General features: G+C 43.1%; 1 protein-coding gene across 1 annotated transcript in view; it reads left to right on the forward strand.

Annotated features, from left to right (window-relative positions):
• Positions 1-10,460: 10,460 nt before the first annotated feature.
• LOC144503590 (extended synaptotagmin-3-like) overlaps positions 10,461-16,805 on the forward strand; it is a 99,451-nt gene continuing 93,106 nt past the window's right edge. Inside the window, exon 1 of the mRNA XM_078228179.1 lies at positions 10,461-11,066. Coding sequence (XP_078084305.1) covers positions 10,707-11,066 — 360 coding nt within the window. The 5' untranslated portion in view covers positions 10,461-10,706. The remainder of the gene's footprint in view (positions 11,067-16,805) is intronic.

A 16,805-nucleotide genomic window follows, 5' to 3' on the forward strand; every position in this document is an offset into this window, starting at 1 on the left:
TTGAGAAACCTGGGTGGTCAGGAGCATGGCCAGACAGTGCCATCCTGGCAGTGCCCACCGGGCACCATAACTGTGCCAGTGCAGTGTCAAATGGGTGGGGCCTGAGTGGGGGGGGGGGGGCAATGATATGGGGGAGCTCTGCATGGCGGGGAAGAGAACTGTGCAAGGAGGGAGGCAAGTGCAAGAGGGTGACGGCGGTGGGGATGATCAACGGTGGGGTGAGCTCTGCAGACGGGGTGATGGCAGGACTTGGGGGTACTTATGCACAAAACACAAATGCAGCAAGTACTCAGGAGGGCTAATGGAATGTTGGCCCCTATTTCAAGGGAGTTGGAATTTAAGAGTAGGGAAGTCTTGCTGCAACTGTACAAGAGACCACATCTGGAATATTGCTTGTAGTTTTGGTCCTTTTATATAAGGAAAGATATTATTTCATTGGAGGCAGTTCAGAGAAAGTTCACTAGGTTGATCCCCGCTATGGAAGAATTGTCTTATGGGCAACGGTTAAACAGGTTGGGACTCTACCCATTGGAAAGTAGAAGGATGAGAGGTGATCTCATTGAAACATAGAACAGTACAGCACAGAACAGGCCCTTCGGCCCACGATGTTGTGCCGAGCTTTATCTGAAACCAAGATCAAACGTATAGGATTCTTAAGGAGCTTGACAGGGTAAATGTGGAGAGGATGTATCCCCTCATGGGAGAGTCTAGGACCAGAGGGTATAGTCTCAGAATAAAGGAGCACCAATTTATAACTGAGATGAGGAGGAATTTCTTCTCTCAGAGGGTTATGAGTCTTTGGAACATTCTTGCCACTGAGAGCTGTGGAGGCAGAGTCTATGTATATTTAAGGCCGAGTTAGATAAATTTTTGATCAGTAAGGGAATTGAGGGTTACGGGGAATGAGCAGGAAAGTGAATGTCAGATCAGCCATGATCCTATCAAATGGTGGAGTAGGCCCGATGGGCCAAATGGCCTACTCCTGTATCTATTTCTTACAGTCTTACGTTGATTGTTGAACCACATTTCCTGTTTTGCCTAAAGCATTTCATACACCTCAACCTATATAAAACTGGCAAAAACTACTCAATAATTCTGAAGCAGCTGACAGACCATGCAGCAGTAAATAAAGAATTGGCTTTGAAATGTGCCTTATGCATCCTCAGGACATCCTCTTCACAGCTAATGTAATATTCATGAAATGCAGTCACTATTTTATTACCAAATGTGGCAGCCAAAGTAACTTCTGGCTGATATATTCTAACAGCTTCCAGCTGCGCCAGATGTGGGGTTTGCCCCAGAAATATCATAACCCACCTTTACTTTTTGTAAATGTTAATTGCTGTGTATTCCCAATTTTCCTGGTTTTATACAGACACAAAAAGCTGATATCTCATGTAAAAGGCTGAGAAGTTGACATATTGCTTAATTGGTTGGCAAGCAGCATCAAAGCCCAAAATTTGGCGTATGTGGAATTTGTATCCCTCACACTGTCTCCTCAAAATCAACTGTCCTTTCTCCTTTGTATTTTCTGCAAATCTGACCAGTTAACAATGGGTTTTTGAAGTAAATACAAAGTAATAGGTGTCTGAACATCAGTCGCTGGACATCGACATGGCACTTCATCAATTTCAATATTACTCCTCTACTTACTCCCTGGGGAGAATTTTAAAGGTCATGGGGAAATGGATTAGGGTCCAGGCAGGGGGTTTAAAGAGCTGAAAAGTAGTCAGTTTGGGAAACCGACAAGATCCCATCCACTTCTGGCTGTAGGTTAGATGGGTTTGCAGGCAACCAGAAACCTTCATGCAATTGTTAAGTTGTTAAAATATGTAAAGAGGTAATTAACTCCGGATTTCACTCAGTACTCTGGCTTTAACAACCAGTGTATGGGCTTCTTGAACTGTGCAGAGCTTGTCAGGCTCAATGAGGTAAGAGCACAGCACGGCTTGGTTAAGAAGTGAAACTGACAGGTTGGGAAGGCTTCAAAGAACAAAATTAAAGAGCTGCAGTGATATTGGTGAGAGGTTGCAGCATCTCTTCTGAGAATGTGCTCTTAATATTTGCCAGGCAACCTCCAGCTTCTTAGAAGCCAGTCTTGCTCTTTGCTCACTTTCCTGCTGACAACCTTCTCTAAGGCATGGAGCAATGCAGCTCTACCTTGCACCTCAGATGAAGAACAAGAGGAGCAGCAACAATAACAGCAACAGGAATGTTGGGTGCCTTCTTCACTGCCATTTCACAGTGCAAAAGAGCTGATCATAGAGATCCTACTTGAGGAAGGTGCACCTCCACCCTCACCCCACCCCACACAGGATCTATTGGCAGAAGATCAGCTCTCTGACATGTGTGAACATTAATATCTCAGGAAGCTCAGTCTACCACTGTTGGTTGTTGCTGACATCTGCAGCCTTGTAGGGCAAGACCTTCTTTCTAATCGGTCAGGCGGAAACTCATTGCCGCTGGTTGACAAGGTGGCTATTACTGGAGTGCCCCACTTCCCACCACCCAACTTTATGAAATTTGCTGCTCTCTTCCCCTGGCAGCACAGTGGCAGAGTGGTTAGCACTGCTGCTTCACAGCCAGGAACCTGGGTTTGATTCCCGGCTTAGGTCACTGTGCGGAATCTGCACATTCTCCCCGTGTCTGCATGGGTTTCCTCCCATAGTCTGAAAGATGTGCTGGTTAGGTGCATTGCCAGGCTAGATTCTCCCGCCGTATACCCAAACAGGTGTCGGAATGTGGCGACAAGGGGATTTTCACAATAACTTCATTGCCTGCTTGTGACTAGTAAATAAACTTTAAAAACTTTACTTTTTGGAAGCAAAGAAACCAGAGAGAATGGTGATTCCTCTAAATGTCATGTGTGCAGAGGAGAGAAGGACATTATTTTTGGAGGGTGCCTTTGTGGCTTGGGTGCAAGATGATATAAAGATGAAGATGAGAGCGAACGCTAGCTGCTCGGATGGGGATGTGAGAAGGAGACTGGAGAGAGAGAGAATAGTGCGTGGAGTTGTGTGTTGTTCAGGGGAGCGCTGTGCTGGAGAATGCTGAGAAAATCATACTGTGGCACCTGACACCTGAAAGCGTTATGTTGCTCACATTCCCTGGCCTCCGGAGATCTCTAAACCTCCTGGAAGACTGTTTCCAAGTTTGAGGGACAACACTCCTGCTTCTCACTTCCTCATGCACTTCCAGCCACACCTATTCAGTTGGCCTCTTCCTCCCTTGACAAGTACCACCTTCATTTCAGCCCTGTAAATGCTGCAGGAGAACACTCAACTGAGTATCCTTGGCTCAGAGCAGCCATCCCAGGTCTGCTTACTATTCCTGTGGTTGCTAAAGGCTAAAAAAAACAATGTACAGTTCAGCCAAAGTGATCCATGTCAGAATCGCTTTAATTAGAAAACTACCACTTGATACTTCTGTATGACATCCCACTCACTCTCTCTGGTCAGGATAGCCAGAAGTAGAATATGAAATGCAGTGGCTGAGTTGATGAGCCAAGGTGAAATCTGGATCATTGATGAACAGGTTCACGCATGATCAAGGCCTTCCATGCTCACTGGATACCATGGGGACAGGGTTGCTTTATCAACCACTTTTGTTTTGATGTTTTAAGTTTCGTTTGCAGTTCTGTTTCTTTGTTGCAGTATCCCTTTAAAGGGACTGTCTTTTTACTTGTCCCTCAGCTTGCTAATTTAGTTTAATTGGTTTGCCAAAAATAGGATAAACAGGTTCCTGACCTGTTACCACATATCTCCCCTCACCCCACCCCTTCCCACCCCAACATCACCTTATGCAAGTCCCTTCAAATAAAATTCAGTCACCTGATCTTTTCTACTTGTTAATAATTTTTATTCTTCGTTGCCAAGTTTGTCCTGATTTACGCAAAGCTAAAAGTAAAATACGGCAGATGCTGGAATCTGAAACAAAAACAGAAAATGCTGAAAAATCTCAGCAGGTCTGACAGCATCTGTAGAGAGAATGTGTTGGCTCTATTCTCTCTCCACAGATGCTATCAGATCTGCTGAGATTTTCCAGCATTTTCTGCTTTTGTCCTGATTTACCATTGTTTTGAGCTCAGCTACAAATTTAGCATTTGTCAAATGCATTTCAGAAGGCTAGTTATATCACGTTGTTGGGTTTCCAGAGTTCACACTTGTTGTTACTTCCTCTAATTGGTGGAGGTCAGGCAGGATCTGTCTTTTTGGATTATCTGAGCACATCTGCATTTTTTAAAATAAGCCTCGGTGATTCACCCTGGGACGGCTTTCTATGTTAAAAATGACTATTTCTAGGTCATTTTTGTACAGATAGGCTTATGCCTGATAATCAATAATTGGCCTGGATCCTGTGGTCGGCAGCGAAGCCAAGGTGTACACTGCTGACTGTGTTCGAAACTACATGCCTACCTTTTTCCACTGGCTACGACATGAACTTGCTCTCCCAGCTGCAGTGTGGAACCATCAGCAAGGTGAAAGGAGAGGCCTAGTGATAAGACTTCGATGTTGTGGCCATTTCGGAGACATGGATAGAGCAGGGACAGGAATGGTTGTTGCAGGTTCCGGGGTTTAGCTGTTTCAGTAAGATCAGGGAAGGTGGTAAAAGAGGGGGAAGTGTGGCATTGTTAGTCAAGGACAGTATTACGGTGGCAGAAAGGATGTTTGATGAGGACTAGTCTACTGAGGTAGTATGGGCTGAGGTTAGAAACAGAAAAGGAGAGGTCACCCTGTTGGGAGTTTTCTACAGGCCTCCAAAAAGTTCCAGAGATGTAGAGGAAAGGATTGCAAAGATGATTCTGGATAGGAGCGAAAGTAACAGGATTGTTGCTATGGGGGACTTTAACTTTACAAATATTGACTGGAAATGCTATAGTTCGAGTACTTTAGATGGGTCAGTTTTTGTCCAATGTGTGCAGGAGGGTTTCCTGACACAGCATGTAGATAGGCCAACAAGAGGCCACGTTGGATTTGGTACTGGGTAATGAACCAGGCCAGGTGTTAGATTTGGAGGTAGGTGAGCAATTTGGTGATAGTGACCACAATTCAGTTACGTTTACTTTAGCGATAGAAAGGGATAGGTATATACCGCAGGGCAAGAGTTATAGCTGGGGGAAAGGAAATTATGATGCGATTAGGCAAGATTTAGGATGCATAGGATGTGGAAGGAAACTGCAGGGGATGGGCACAATTGAAATGTGGAGCTTGTTCAAGGAACAGCTACTGCGTGTCCTTGATAAGTATGTACCTGTCAGGCAGGGAGGAAGTGGTCGAGCGAGGGAACCGTGGTTTACTAAAGAAGTTAAATCTCTTGTGAAGAGGAAGAAAGAGACTTATGTAAAGATGAGACATGAAGGCTCAGTTAGTTACAAGTTAGCCAAGAAGGACCTAAAGAGAGAGCTAAGAAGAGCCAGGAGGGGGCATGAGAAGTCTTTGGCAGGTAGGATCAAGGAAAACCCTAAAGCTTTCTACAGGTATGTCAGGAATAAAAGAATGACTAGAGTAAGATTAGGGCCAGTCAAGGACAGTAGTGGGAAGTTGTGCGTGGAGTCCGAAGAGATAGCAGAGGCGCTAAATGAATATTTTTCATCAGTATTCACACAGGTAAAAGACTATGTTGTTGAGGAGAATACTGAGATACAGGCTATTAGACTAGACGGGATTGAGGTTCATAAGGAGGAGGTGTTAGCAATTCTGGAAAGTGTGAAAATAGATAAGTCCCCTGGGCCGGATGGGATTTATCCTAGGATTCTCTGGGAGGCTAGGGAGGAGATTGCAGAGCCTTTGGCTTTGATCTTTATGTCGTCATTGTCTACAGGAATAGTGCCAGAAGACTGGAGGATAGCAAATGTTGTCCCCTTGTTCAAGAAGGAGAGTAGAGACAACCCTGGTAATTATGGACCAGTGAGCCTTACTTCTGTTGTGGGCAAAGTTTTGGAAAGGATTATAAGAGATAGGATTTATAATCATTTAGAAAGGAATAATTTGATTAGGGATAGTCAATACGGTTTTGTGAAGAGTAGGTCGTGCCTCACAAACCTTATTGAATTCTTTGAGAAGGTGACCAAAGAGGTGGATAAGGGTAAAGCAGTTGATGTGGTGTATATGGATTTCAGGAAAGCGTTTGATAAGGTTCCCCACGGTAGGCTACTGCAGAAAATACGGAGGCATGGGATTGAGGGTGATTTAGCGGTTTGGATCAGAAATTGGCTAGCTGTAAGAACAGTAAGAGTTTTAACAACACCAGTTTAAAGTCCAACCGGTCACGGGCATTCGGCCTCTGATCTTCGGGTAAGCATTCTCCAAGGCGGCCTTCACGACACATGACAGCGCAGAGTCGCTGAGCAGAAACTGATAGCCAAGTTCTGCACACATGAGGATGGCCTAAACTGGGATCTTGGGTTCATGTCACACTATCGGTAACCCCCACAGCTTGCCTCCTGGACTTGCAGAATCTCACTGGCTGTCCTGTCTGGAGGCAATGCACATTTCTTTAACCTGTGCCTAATGCTCCCTCCACTCACATTGTCTGTATCTTTAAGACTTGATTAGCTGTAAAGATTCACATTCTAATCAGTATTCTGTAACTTGATTTTATGTCTGTGTGCCTTGTTTGTGAGCAGGTATCCACTCCATCTGACGAAGGAGCAGGGCTCCGAAAGCGAATGGCATTTGCTACCAAATAAACCTGTTGGACTTTAACCTGGTGTTGTTAAAACTCTTACTGTGTTTACCGCAGTCCAACGCCGGCATCTCCACATCAGAGCTGTAAGAAGACAGAGGGTGGTGGTTGATGGGAAATGTTCATCCTGGAGTTCAGTTACTACTGGTGTACCGCAAGGATCTGTTTTGGGGCCACTGCTGTTTGTCACTTTTATAAATGACCTGGATGAGGGCGTAGAAGGATGGGTTAGTAAATTTGCGGATGACACTAAAGTTGGTGGAGTTGTGGACAGTGCAGAAGGATGTTGCAGGTTACAGAGGGACATAGATAAGCTGCAGAGCTGGGCTGAGAGGTGGCAAATGGAGTTTAATGCGGAAAAGTGTGAGGTGATTCACTTTGGAAGGAGTCCTGGGCTAATGGTAAGATACTTGGTAGTGTGGATGAACAGAGAGATCTCGGTGTCCATGTGCATTGATCCCTGAAAGTTGGCACCCAGGTTGATAGGGTTGTTAAGAAGGCGTATGGTGTGTTAGCTTTTATTGGTAGAGGGATTGAGTTTCGGAGCCATGAGGTCATGTTGCAGCTGTACAAAACTCTGGTGCGGCCGCACTTGGAGTATTGGGTACAGTTCTGGTCACCGCATTATAGGAAGGATGTGGAAGCATTGGAAAGGGTGCAGACGAGATTTACCAGGATGTTGCCTGGTATGGTGGGAAGGTCATATGAGGCAAGGCTGAGGGACTTGAGGCTGTTTTCGTTAGAGAGAAGGTTAAGAGGTAACTTAATAGAGGCATACAAGATGATCAGAGGATTAGATAGGGTGGACAGTGAGAGCCTTTTTCCTCGGATGGTGATGGCTAGCACGAGGGGACAGAGCTTTAAATTGAGGGGTGATAGATATAGGACAGATGTCAGAGGTAGGTTCTTTAATCAGAGAGTAGTAAGGGCGTGGAATGCCCTGCCTTCAACAGTAGTAGACTCGCCAACATTAAGGGCATTTAAATGGTCATTTGATAAACATATGGATGATATTGGAATAGTGTAGGTTAGATGGGCTTTAGATTGGTTTCACAGGTTGGCGCAACATCGAGGGCTGAAGGGCCTGTACTGCGCTGTAATGTTCTATGTTCTATGTTCTAAGACACAATTCCTGGTAAAGCCATACCCACTCTAACATCACAAACTAAAATCTGCGACTTTCTTTAATCTATGTTCATTACAGCCCCGCTATCCCTCCCCACAACTAGCAACACCCCCCTCCCCCCCCCCCCTCCCCCTCCCCACCACCACCCTGCACATCCCCAAATTTTCTCCAACATCTGTGGGATTGTGGAGCCAGGTACCTAATAGGTCACGTACAGTAAGACTATCGGTGTGTGCTCCACATGAACCCATTCTGGAGCACTGCAACTGGCCTACTCCTGCTATTAATTCATATGTTTGTATGTATCTTCTGAATTCAAATGTAAGTGGGCTCTCCATAAATTGCATTATTGTTGAAATCCTCAATAGTGGTGAATGTCACTGCTATTGGGAATGTAAGGTTCGGGTCTATATATTTTACACATTTTACTGTGAGGCATTGGTGTGAGGCAGTAAAAAGAGAAAGGTGGGTGTTGCTGTTGACCATTCAGCTGGGGATATGAGTATGTGCCAGGAGAATGAGAGAAGTCGCAGGTTCTGGTTGAGGGTTGGCATTTATTTAGTTACATTACATTACACTATTTACAATGTTTTCAGAGACTTACTTATATCATGACTGTCTCTCTGCTATTGGGTCTGCAGGATGTGTAATTTCCTTTTAAGCAGATCCTGTTGAATGCTGACACAAACGAGCAAAAATGAAAGATAATCATCCACTTCCTCCACTTCCTCAATATCAGTAGCATGTTTTGTACTAACAGCAACTTGCATTTATATAGCACCTTTAAAGGATGATGGGGGTCTGGGACCTCACTACCTGAAAAGGTTGAAAAAGAAACACATTACATTAAAAGAAATATTCGATGTGCACTCGAGGTGCTGTAACTATTGTGCTACAGATCAAAATGCTGGATGGAGGCATTAACTGCTTGCACTGACACGGTGGGCTGAATGGTCACTATCTGTGACATATTTCTATGTGATGCAATAAGCAGGCCCAATCTGGGTTTGGAATTAAGAGAGCAGTGAGCTGGATGTATAGGGGGCTAGTCTATTTTTCACCCTATGGTACAATTAATAAAATTGCTTCCAAATTCTAATTTAGAATAAAGTTTTTAAAAGTCCCTTTCAACTGAAGCTTAATCACAAGTATTCCACCTCCACTCCACCTACCTCCCCCGTCCCTTCTAAGATTAATTGTTACAGCAGCATCAGTACTAGAGGAAAATAACCTGGAAACACCAGAGTAACTGTCACATGCCTTCATTCACTATTCTCATTTCATCTTTGAACCACATCCAACTTTCACAAAAATAACTGTTATTCCTCAACCCCAGTGTGAATCCACCTGAAACTGATCATAGTATTACCAAACATCACATTTTAAAAAGGAAATGAACCAAACTTGCTTTAGAAATCCATTGTAATTACAGAATTGATGCTGTTCAGTCATATGTCCATCGTGGCCTGCCATGTGTACAATGTTCCCCATTGGGCCAGATTGTGGCTCCGATGCTGTTTGCTGACAGAGACAGTGCATGATCTGAGTGAATTGGCCTGCATGTAAGGCGGGTGAGAGAGAGAGAGTTAATTGTTAGATGCTTGGAAGGAGGAATAGGTACTTTGTGAATGTTATATTATTGTTTGACTGTTATTACGCATTGATGATTTATCAAATCTTGGGTGGCACAGTGGTTAGCACTGCTGCCTCACAGCACCAGGGACCCGAGTTCCATTCCCAGCTTGGGTCACTGTCTGTGTGGAGTTTGCATGTTCTCCCCATGTCTGCGTGGGTTTCCTCCGGGTGCTCCGGTTTCCTCCCACAGTCTGAAAGACATGCTAGTTTGGTGTATTGGCCGTGCTAAATTCTCCCACAGTCTACCCGAACAGGCGCCAGAGTGTGGTGACCAGGGGATTTTCACAGTATCTTCATTGCAATGTTAATGTAAGCCTACTTGTGACAAATAAATAATAAAAAATAAATCTTATTTGTAGGCATACCTCTTACAATGGGCGAGGAGCTTTTGTGCCATTTGATTGGGGAGTTGATTTCTAGTGCCTGCTCTCTTGTTTAATACATCAGAAAAAATAGAAAGACCACTCACAGCAGACCCCAAAATCTAGATTAATAAACTTCCAAAGCCCCATCTCAATAAAGCGCTACGGGTCAGATGCTTTCAGAATCACTGGCAATTTTTATTTCCCCGATTTTAATGATCGAAGATGTGATATTTTCTCCAGACAGATCTTTCACAGTGAACCTCGTGCATGTCTGTTATGTTTCAGATGTCACATTTCGTTGTTGAAAAGAGCAGTGGATTCAGGCTTCAAACCTGCAGCTGAGAATGTGTTTGCACCTGCCACTGACATCCATTGATCCGAACTGGGCAAAAATTGGATTTGGAATGAGCAACACAGAGGAGCAGATCTCCTGGTCTAAGCGAGAGGGAGAGGGGAGAGGATAATACTTCCCATAACGTGCAATGCATTTTAAATATCCTCTAAAGTAAAAGTGCAAATGTTTCCGGATGGTTTCAGTTTCGGCATTAACAAGCAGTCAATCAGTAAAGTTGCTAAGGTTGACAGCAAGGGGGAGGAGGAGGCAGCAGAGTCAGGCAGGCTGGAGGGGGGGAGTGTCTCTCGGTGGAGGCGGACAGAGGTTTGTTTTGCGCAGTGATGAGAGAGGGTGGAGGGTGAGTGGAGAAGCCGCGACTCCAGCCACGAATCCGTGATGTCCCCGGAGCAGGAGGGACCGGAGGGTTAAGGCTGAGTAGGAGTGGCGTGTGTACCGAGGATTTGTAAGTGCTGGAACTGGGCTCAATCGCAGAAGTTTCTTCCCGAAAAGGAGGAAGGTGCGTTTAAAAGGGACGAAAAATAAAGGGGTCGTGGAGGCAAAGATGAGAAACGCCGCGGAAGTGAAGAAATTGGGAGGCAAGGAGAGTATCTCCTTCTCGGAGCGGAGAGCTTCAGTGTCCTCGGAGATACTTTGCAGCGAGATGGCAGAGAACAACCCGCTGCTGCCGGGGTTGATGGAGCTGCTGACACAATTCGCCAAGGCTTTCAGCTACCTCTTCCCCGTCTACCTGACCGGCTACTTCGGACTGAGCCTCACCTGGATCATCTTCGGCCTCCTCATCTGGATTTGGTGGAAGAGAAACCGGGGCTGGAAACTTGCCCGCTTGCAAGCAGCATTCCAATTACTGGAAGACGAGAAGTTTGTGATTACTAATGAGATTAAGCAAGATCTGCCGCCCTGGGTGGGTACAATCACTGGTTAATCCAAGATTATGATCAAATCAGACCTTTGATTGCAGTGGGTTTGGTGTGTGCAGGCGGGAACCTGTTTTTATTTATCTGCACGGTTTTATAATCATCATTGACATTTCAGATTTCTTGTTACTCGGCAACCAGGTGGCAGTGCAGGGTTTGCTCGCTCGCTGCTGCTTTTTCCCCCTCCGCTGTTACATTGAAACTTTTAGCGATTGCTTATTTCCCTCCCTTGTTCAGCAGTCACTGCCCGCTGCGGAATTCCTGCCTCCCTATCTGTTCAATTTTCCAACCTGCCCGGGTTCTTTACACCATTCTAGGCCACACGCTTGTCAAATAATTGCGAAACGGAGCTGAGACCAAAGTGTTGCGCAACTTAGACAGGTTTCTCAGGATATAATTGAGCGATACTTAATCCACTCCTCATCGGGACATGGAGACATTCACAGAATTACATTGTAATAACCAATTACTTGGTACTTGTCCTGTGCATTAAATTCATTTCCTGGGTATTTTCTAAAGAAAGACCTCATAAAAGCAAACGTTAAGTGGGCCACATATATATATATATATATATGCGTGTGTGTGCATTAAATATATGTGTGTGTATATATATATATACAAAAGATAGTGTTTCTCCCAAAAAAGAGACTATGCATTATCGCTACACTTAGAAATTGAAGTTCTGCTTCCGTAAGAATACATATTGAAGACTACTGGTTTGCTTAGGAAATACCTGGTATGACCTTAGGTCATGATGTGGACATGCCGGCGTTGGACTGGGGTCAACACAGTAACAGTTTTAACAACACCAGGTTAAAGTCCAACAGGTTTATTTGGTAGCAAATGCAATTAGCTTTCGGAGCGCTGCTCCTTCGTCAGATGGAGTGGATATCAAACAGGGCATACAGAAACACAAAATCCAGTTACAGAATACTGATTAGAATGCGAATCTCTACAGCCAACCAGGTCTTAAAGATACAGACAATGTGAGTGGAGGGAGTATTAAGCACAGGTTAAAGATCTAGATGTGTGGACAGGATGTCTGGAGACAATACACATCTCTTTAACCTGTGCTTGATGCTCCCTCCACTCACATTGTCTGTATCTTTAAGACCTGGTTGGCTGTAGAGATTCGCATTCTAATCAGTATTCTGTAACTTGATTTTGTGTCTCTGTATGCCCTGTTTGATATCCACTCCATCTGACGAAGGAGCAGCGCTCCAAAAGCTAATGGCATTTGCTACCAAATAAACCTGTTGGACTTTAACCTGGTGTTGTTAAAACTCTTAATGACCTTAGGTGGCATGGTGACACAATAATTAGCACTGCTGCCTCACAGTGCCAGGGATCGGATTCTATTTCCAGCTTGGGCCACTGTCGGTGTCTGCACGTTCTCCGTGACTGCATGGGTTTCCTCCCGGGTGCTTGCTTTCCACCCATAATCCAAAAGACATGCTGATTAGGTGCATTGGCCATGTTAAATTCTCCCTCTGTATCCCCAAGCAGGTGTCAGAGTGTGGCGACTAAGGGATTTTCACAGTAACTTCATTGCAGTATTAATGTAAGTCTACTTGTGACAATAATAAATAAATATTTTTCTTGGATTGTATGGTAATCCAAAATATGATGGGCCATTGTAATAAATAAGAGAAAATGCTCCAAATGTACAGCAGGCCATCTGGAAGGGAACAGTTACTGTTTTAAATGTTTCCTTTTCATTGGAAATGTAAGAAATTTATGTTGTGCTGCATTGGAACACTGTTGAAGAGACCTGTTCCTTTTCCGAAAGATCCCTGGTAACAATTGAAGAAAGCTAGGGAGTTCTCTCATGTCCTTACAATATACCTTCCACAGCAAACACTACTATGTAACTGGCCACTTATCATTGCTGTTTGTAAACTGCCTGTTCTTTTGCCTACATAAAACTATGACCACATGTTTAGAGATATCCTAAAAATGTGAAAGATACAATACAAATACACCTTCAGATAACTGTGGTTATATGACTTATCCATATTTACATTTGGAACAGGCCCATACACGCAAAGATGCTGGTACCAATTACCAGCCTCGGATTGTCAGTGAGATCTACTGTATTATTTTGAAACAACTGATGAAATCATTGATTATCTACTTTCAATCATTGGGAGTTGAGAACATTTGCCCCATGAGTACTCGAGTTGCTTTTGAAAATCCACTGCAAGATTTCTGCAGGTTCCACAGCATAATTGGATGAGACCATCTTGTCTGAATCAGCTCATTATCAGAGGCAGTTCGAGCACTAGTGCAAAACTGGCACCAAGGAACTCTATCCTTGTTGCTGTTATGCATTCTTTTGTACTGTAGTGATAGCAAATTAATGAATAAGGTTGCATTAAGGCAGGTAATATATTCTAATGAACAGAGTGATTTAAATTACAGTGCAACAATATTTTTTAATGTTTAAATATCCTTCATGACTATTATGGAGACGTTGGTGGTGTTATATGACAGAATACGCTGTTAGTGAAAGATTTCAATTGTATACCATTTGGGAGAACAGTTCATCACACAATATTTTGCATTAGAGTTTACAATCTCAAGTTCACTGTGCAGTGTTGGATGTGCTTGTTAGTATATTTTCAATTATGGGTTGCCTTAATAGAGTATTAACTTCTAAGATTTTCCCCGTGTGGTCAGCATTTATTATATAATTGATGTATTAATTTTCTATTTATGCCACTTTGTTGCAGTTTATCTTGAGCTTAGTGTATTTGTGGAGCATTCAATTTCCGATACAGTACCAGCATATTGCACAGCTCATTATTACCTGAGGTTGTTTATAATAATTGACACTGAACATTAATGGAGTTTGGGGATCAAGACTGGAAATTATATCAAAGGTCCAGCCAAAATGAGAGCCATCTAATGCAGACCACCACAGAAACCACTTCACTGCCTCTGATTAACTTGTACCTTTTTATGGCTCCTTTTCATGCAGCAAATTGTCCAAAGACGCAACATATAGTAGGATATGGGGAGAAGAACTAAGTGAGTAAATTTCCAGGAGATGAACAAAAGGATATTTGAGGAAGCTATTGAATGTGTGGAGAGAAGTAGCATGAGTTTCCAAGTGAATGATATATGAAAGCAAGGAGGTGGATTTCTAGTTTGCAGCATACTGAATGTTTGGAATTTCTTCCACCAGATATTTATTTATTAGTGTCACAAGTAGGCTTACATTAACACTGCAATGAAGTTACTGTAAAAATCCCCGAGTCGCCACACTCCGGCACCTGTTCGTGTACACTGAGGGAGAATTTAGCATGGCAATGCACCTAACCAGCATGTCTTTTGGACTGTGGGATGAAGCCGGAGCACACGGAGAGAATGTGTAGATTCCGCACAGACAGTGACCCCAGCCAGGAATCGAACCTGGGTCCCTGGCGCTCTGAGGCAGCAGTGCTAACCATGTGAATTCAAAACAGATCTTTAATGAAAAAGAAATGGAGAGCATGTTGAATTCAAAATACTTCCTGCTGCTAACTCATAACTTGTGAAAAACACCAAGATATAATTTGATCTGAATGTATTTTTAAAAACTGCATCTGCTGCAAAGTGTAAAACAAGACGTAAAATGTTTTCATTCCAGTGCAGAAGAAGGCCACTTGTGCAGTGTAATTGGTGTTGTTCAGAAGTTAAGTGCACTAATAGATCTCCCACTGGTGGTTCTTTGTTGCCGTACTGAATCCTTTGGTGAGGTCAAACATAGCAAGATTTAGCCAAGGACATGATAGCAAATGTTAGAATATCACAATGTCTCGATGGGGTGAATATCCTGTTATTGTCATTAATTCCAGTTTTAGTCATTGGAGCAAAATAGAGATGAGGGCATGTGTGTGCCTCTCTCTCTTCCTCTCGTCAATGCTTCCAAAATGAAAAACAGTTCTCATGTCAGAAACTTGGGGTAGTAGCTATCTTGAGTGTGTTTGCAAGACTCTCTGAAGTATATACCCCAGCTTTGAAATCATAGCTAGCTCCCTGAATACAATCGAACAAGTAAAAGGGAAGTTTGGAGGTTTCTATTCCAGAGCTAATGGCAAATATAATATCAGAAAATTTCACTGGTTAAAAGACCTTCTCTGGAAAATGAATTCAATCAATAATATTGAGGGTTGGTTTAGCTCAGTTGGTTGGACAGCTGGTTTGTGATGCAGAGTAATGCCAACAGTGCAGGTTCAATTCCTGTGCTGGCTGATTTTGGGGCGTCACGGTAGCACAGTGGTTAGCACTGCTGCTTCACAGCTCCAGGAACCTGGGTTCGATTCCTGGCTTGGGTCACTGTCTGTGTGGAGTTTGCACATTCTCCTCGTGTCTGCGTGGGTTTCCTCCGGGTGCTCTGGTTTCCTCCCACAGTCCAAAGATGTGCGGGTTAGGGTGATTGGCCATGCTAAAATTACCCCTTAGTGTCCTGAGATGCGTAGATTAGAGGGATTAGCGGGTAAAATATTTAGGGATATGGGGGTAGGGCCTGGGTGGGATTGTGGTCGGTGCAGACTCGATGGGCCGAATGGCCTCTTTCTGTACTGTAGGGTTTCTATGATTCTATGATTCTATTGGCTAACTTTGGAATAGTGATGAGGCTTTAAACTAACTGATTCAATTGCTGTCATAAACTACCAAAGTTCTTAAGCTTTGAATTTAACAATGGAGTGAATTAGATTAGATGGTCAGAATTAGATTACAGTTTTAATTTAATTTTCCTGAAAGATTTTACATTTGTAGATAGCAAACCTTTGACTGGTTATGTCCCAATCTATTGACTCCACGTTGATGGTTACACAATGTGAGTTTGACAGAAGCATCTTCAGGGCTTTGATGCACAGTATTTTACATTTATTTAACATATTAGAAGAGGTTCACATAACAGATTCAAATTTATTCTACATTGTAATTAGCTTTGACAAGGTGTACTGCAATGGATTTGATATACAAATTAGTCATGATCTGACTGAATGATGGAACAGCCTTAAGGAACTAAATAACCTACTTCTGTTCTTACATAGCATAGTAATTGAATTGGTGCAGTATGTAATTTGTTTAAAATAATAATTAAATGTGCTATCTTAACAACCTTTCCAGGTAATCAGCCCTTTCAGTAATAAATGCATGCATAAGAATGCAATCAATGACAAGTCAATATTTACTGTTCTGCTTGTGCTATTTTATTTCCTTAACTGATGTAGCCCTATAGATGTAGATTAAATATTATATTAATTGAGTGCAGAGTATGTAAAAAAAATCTTCACAAAGAGGAACAGGAGTAGCACAGCTAAAACATTGGCTGAATGATATGTGTAATTTATTTCTGGAATGGGAGATGGTATACAGTGGAGTTGATACTAAGACCTGTTTTGATACATGCTAATGATTAGACTGCAACGTGCAGGACTCAATTTCAAAATTTGCAATAAACACAAGGCCTGGAAGCATTGTGAGCTGTGAGAAGGATTTTGATAGACTTCAAGAGGACATAGACAGGCTGGTAGAATGGGTGGACATGTGGCAAATTCAATTTAATGCAGAGAAGTGCAAACTGCACTTCTGGAGATTGCATTTTAGGATGGGTGTGAAGAATTTACATAAGTGCGGAAGAAGGAGTAAGGGACTACAGTTGAGTGGATAGATAGATAAAGCTGGAACACAATTCCTGAATGGGTAGTCGAGTTAGATTCAATCATGGCTTT

This window comes from Mustelus asterias, chromosome 14 (assembly GCF_964213995.1).
Source record: "Mustelus asterias chromosome 14, sMusAst1.hap1.1, whole genome shotgun sequence".
Lineage (NCBI taxonomy): Eukaryota > Metazoa > Chordata > Chondrichthyes > Carcharhiniformes > Triakidae > Mustelus > Mustelus asterias.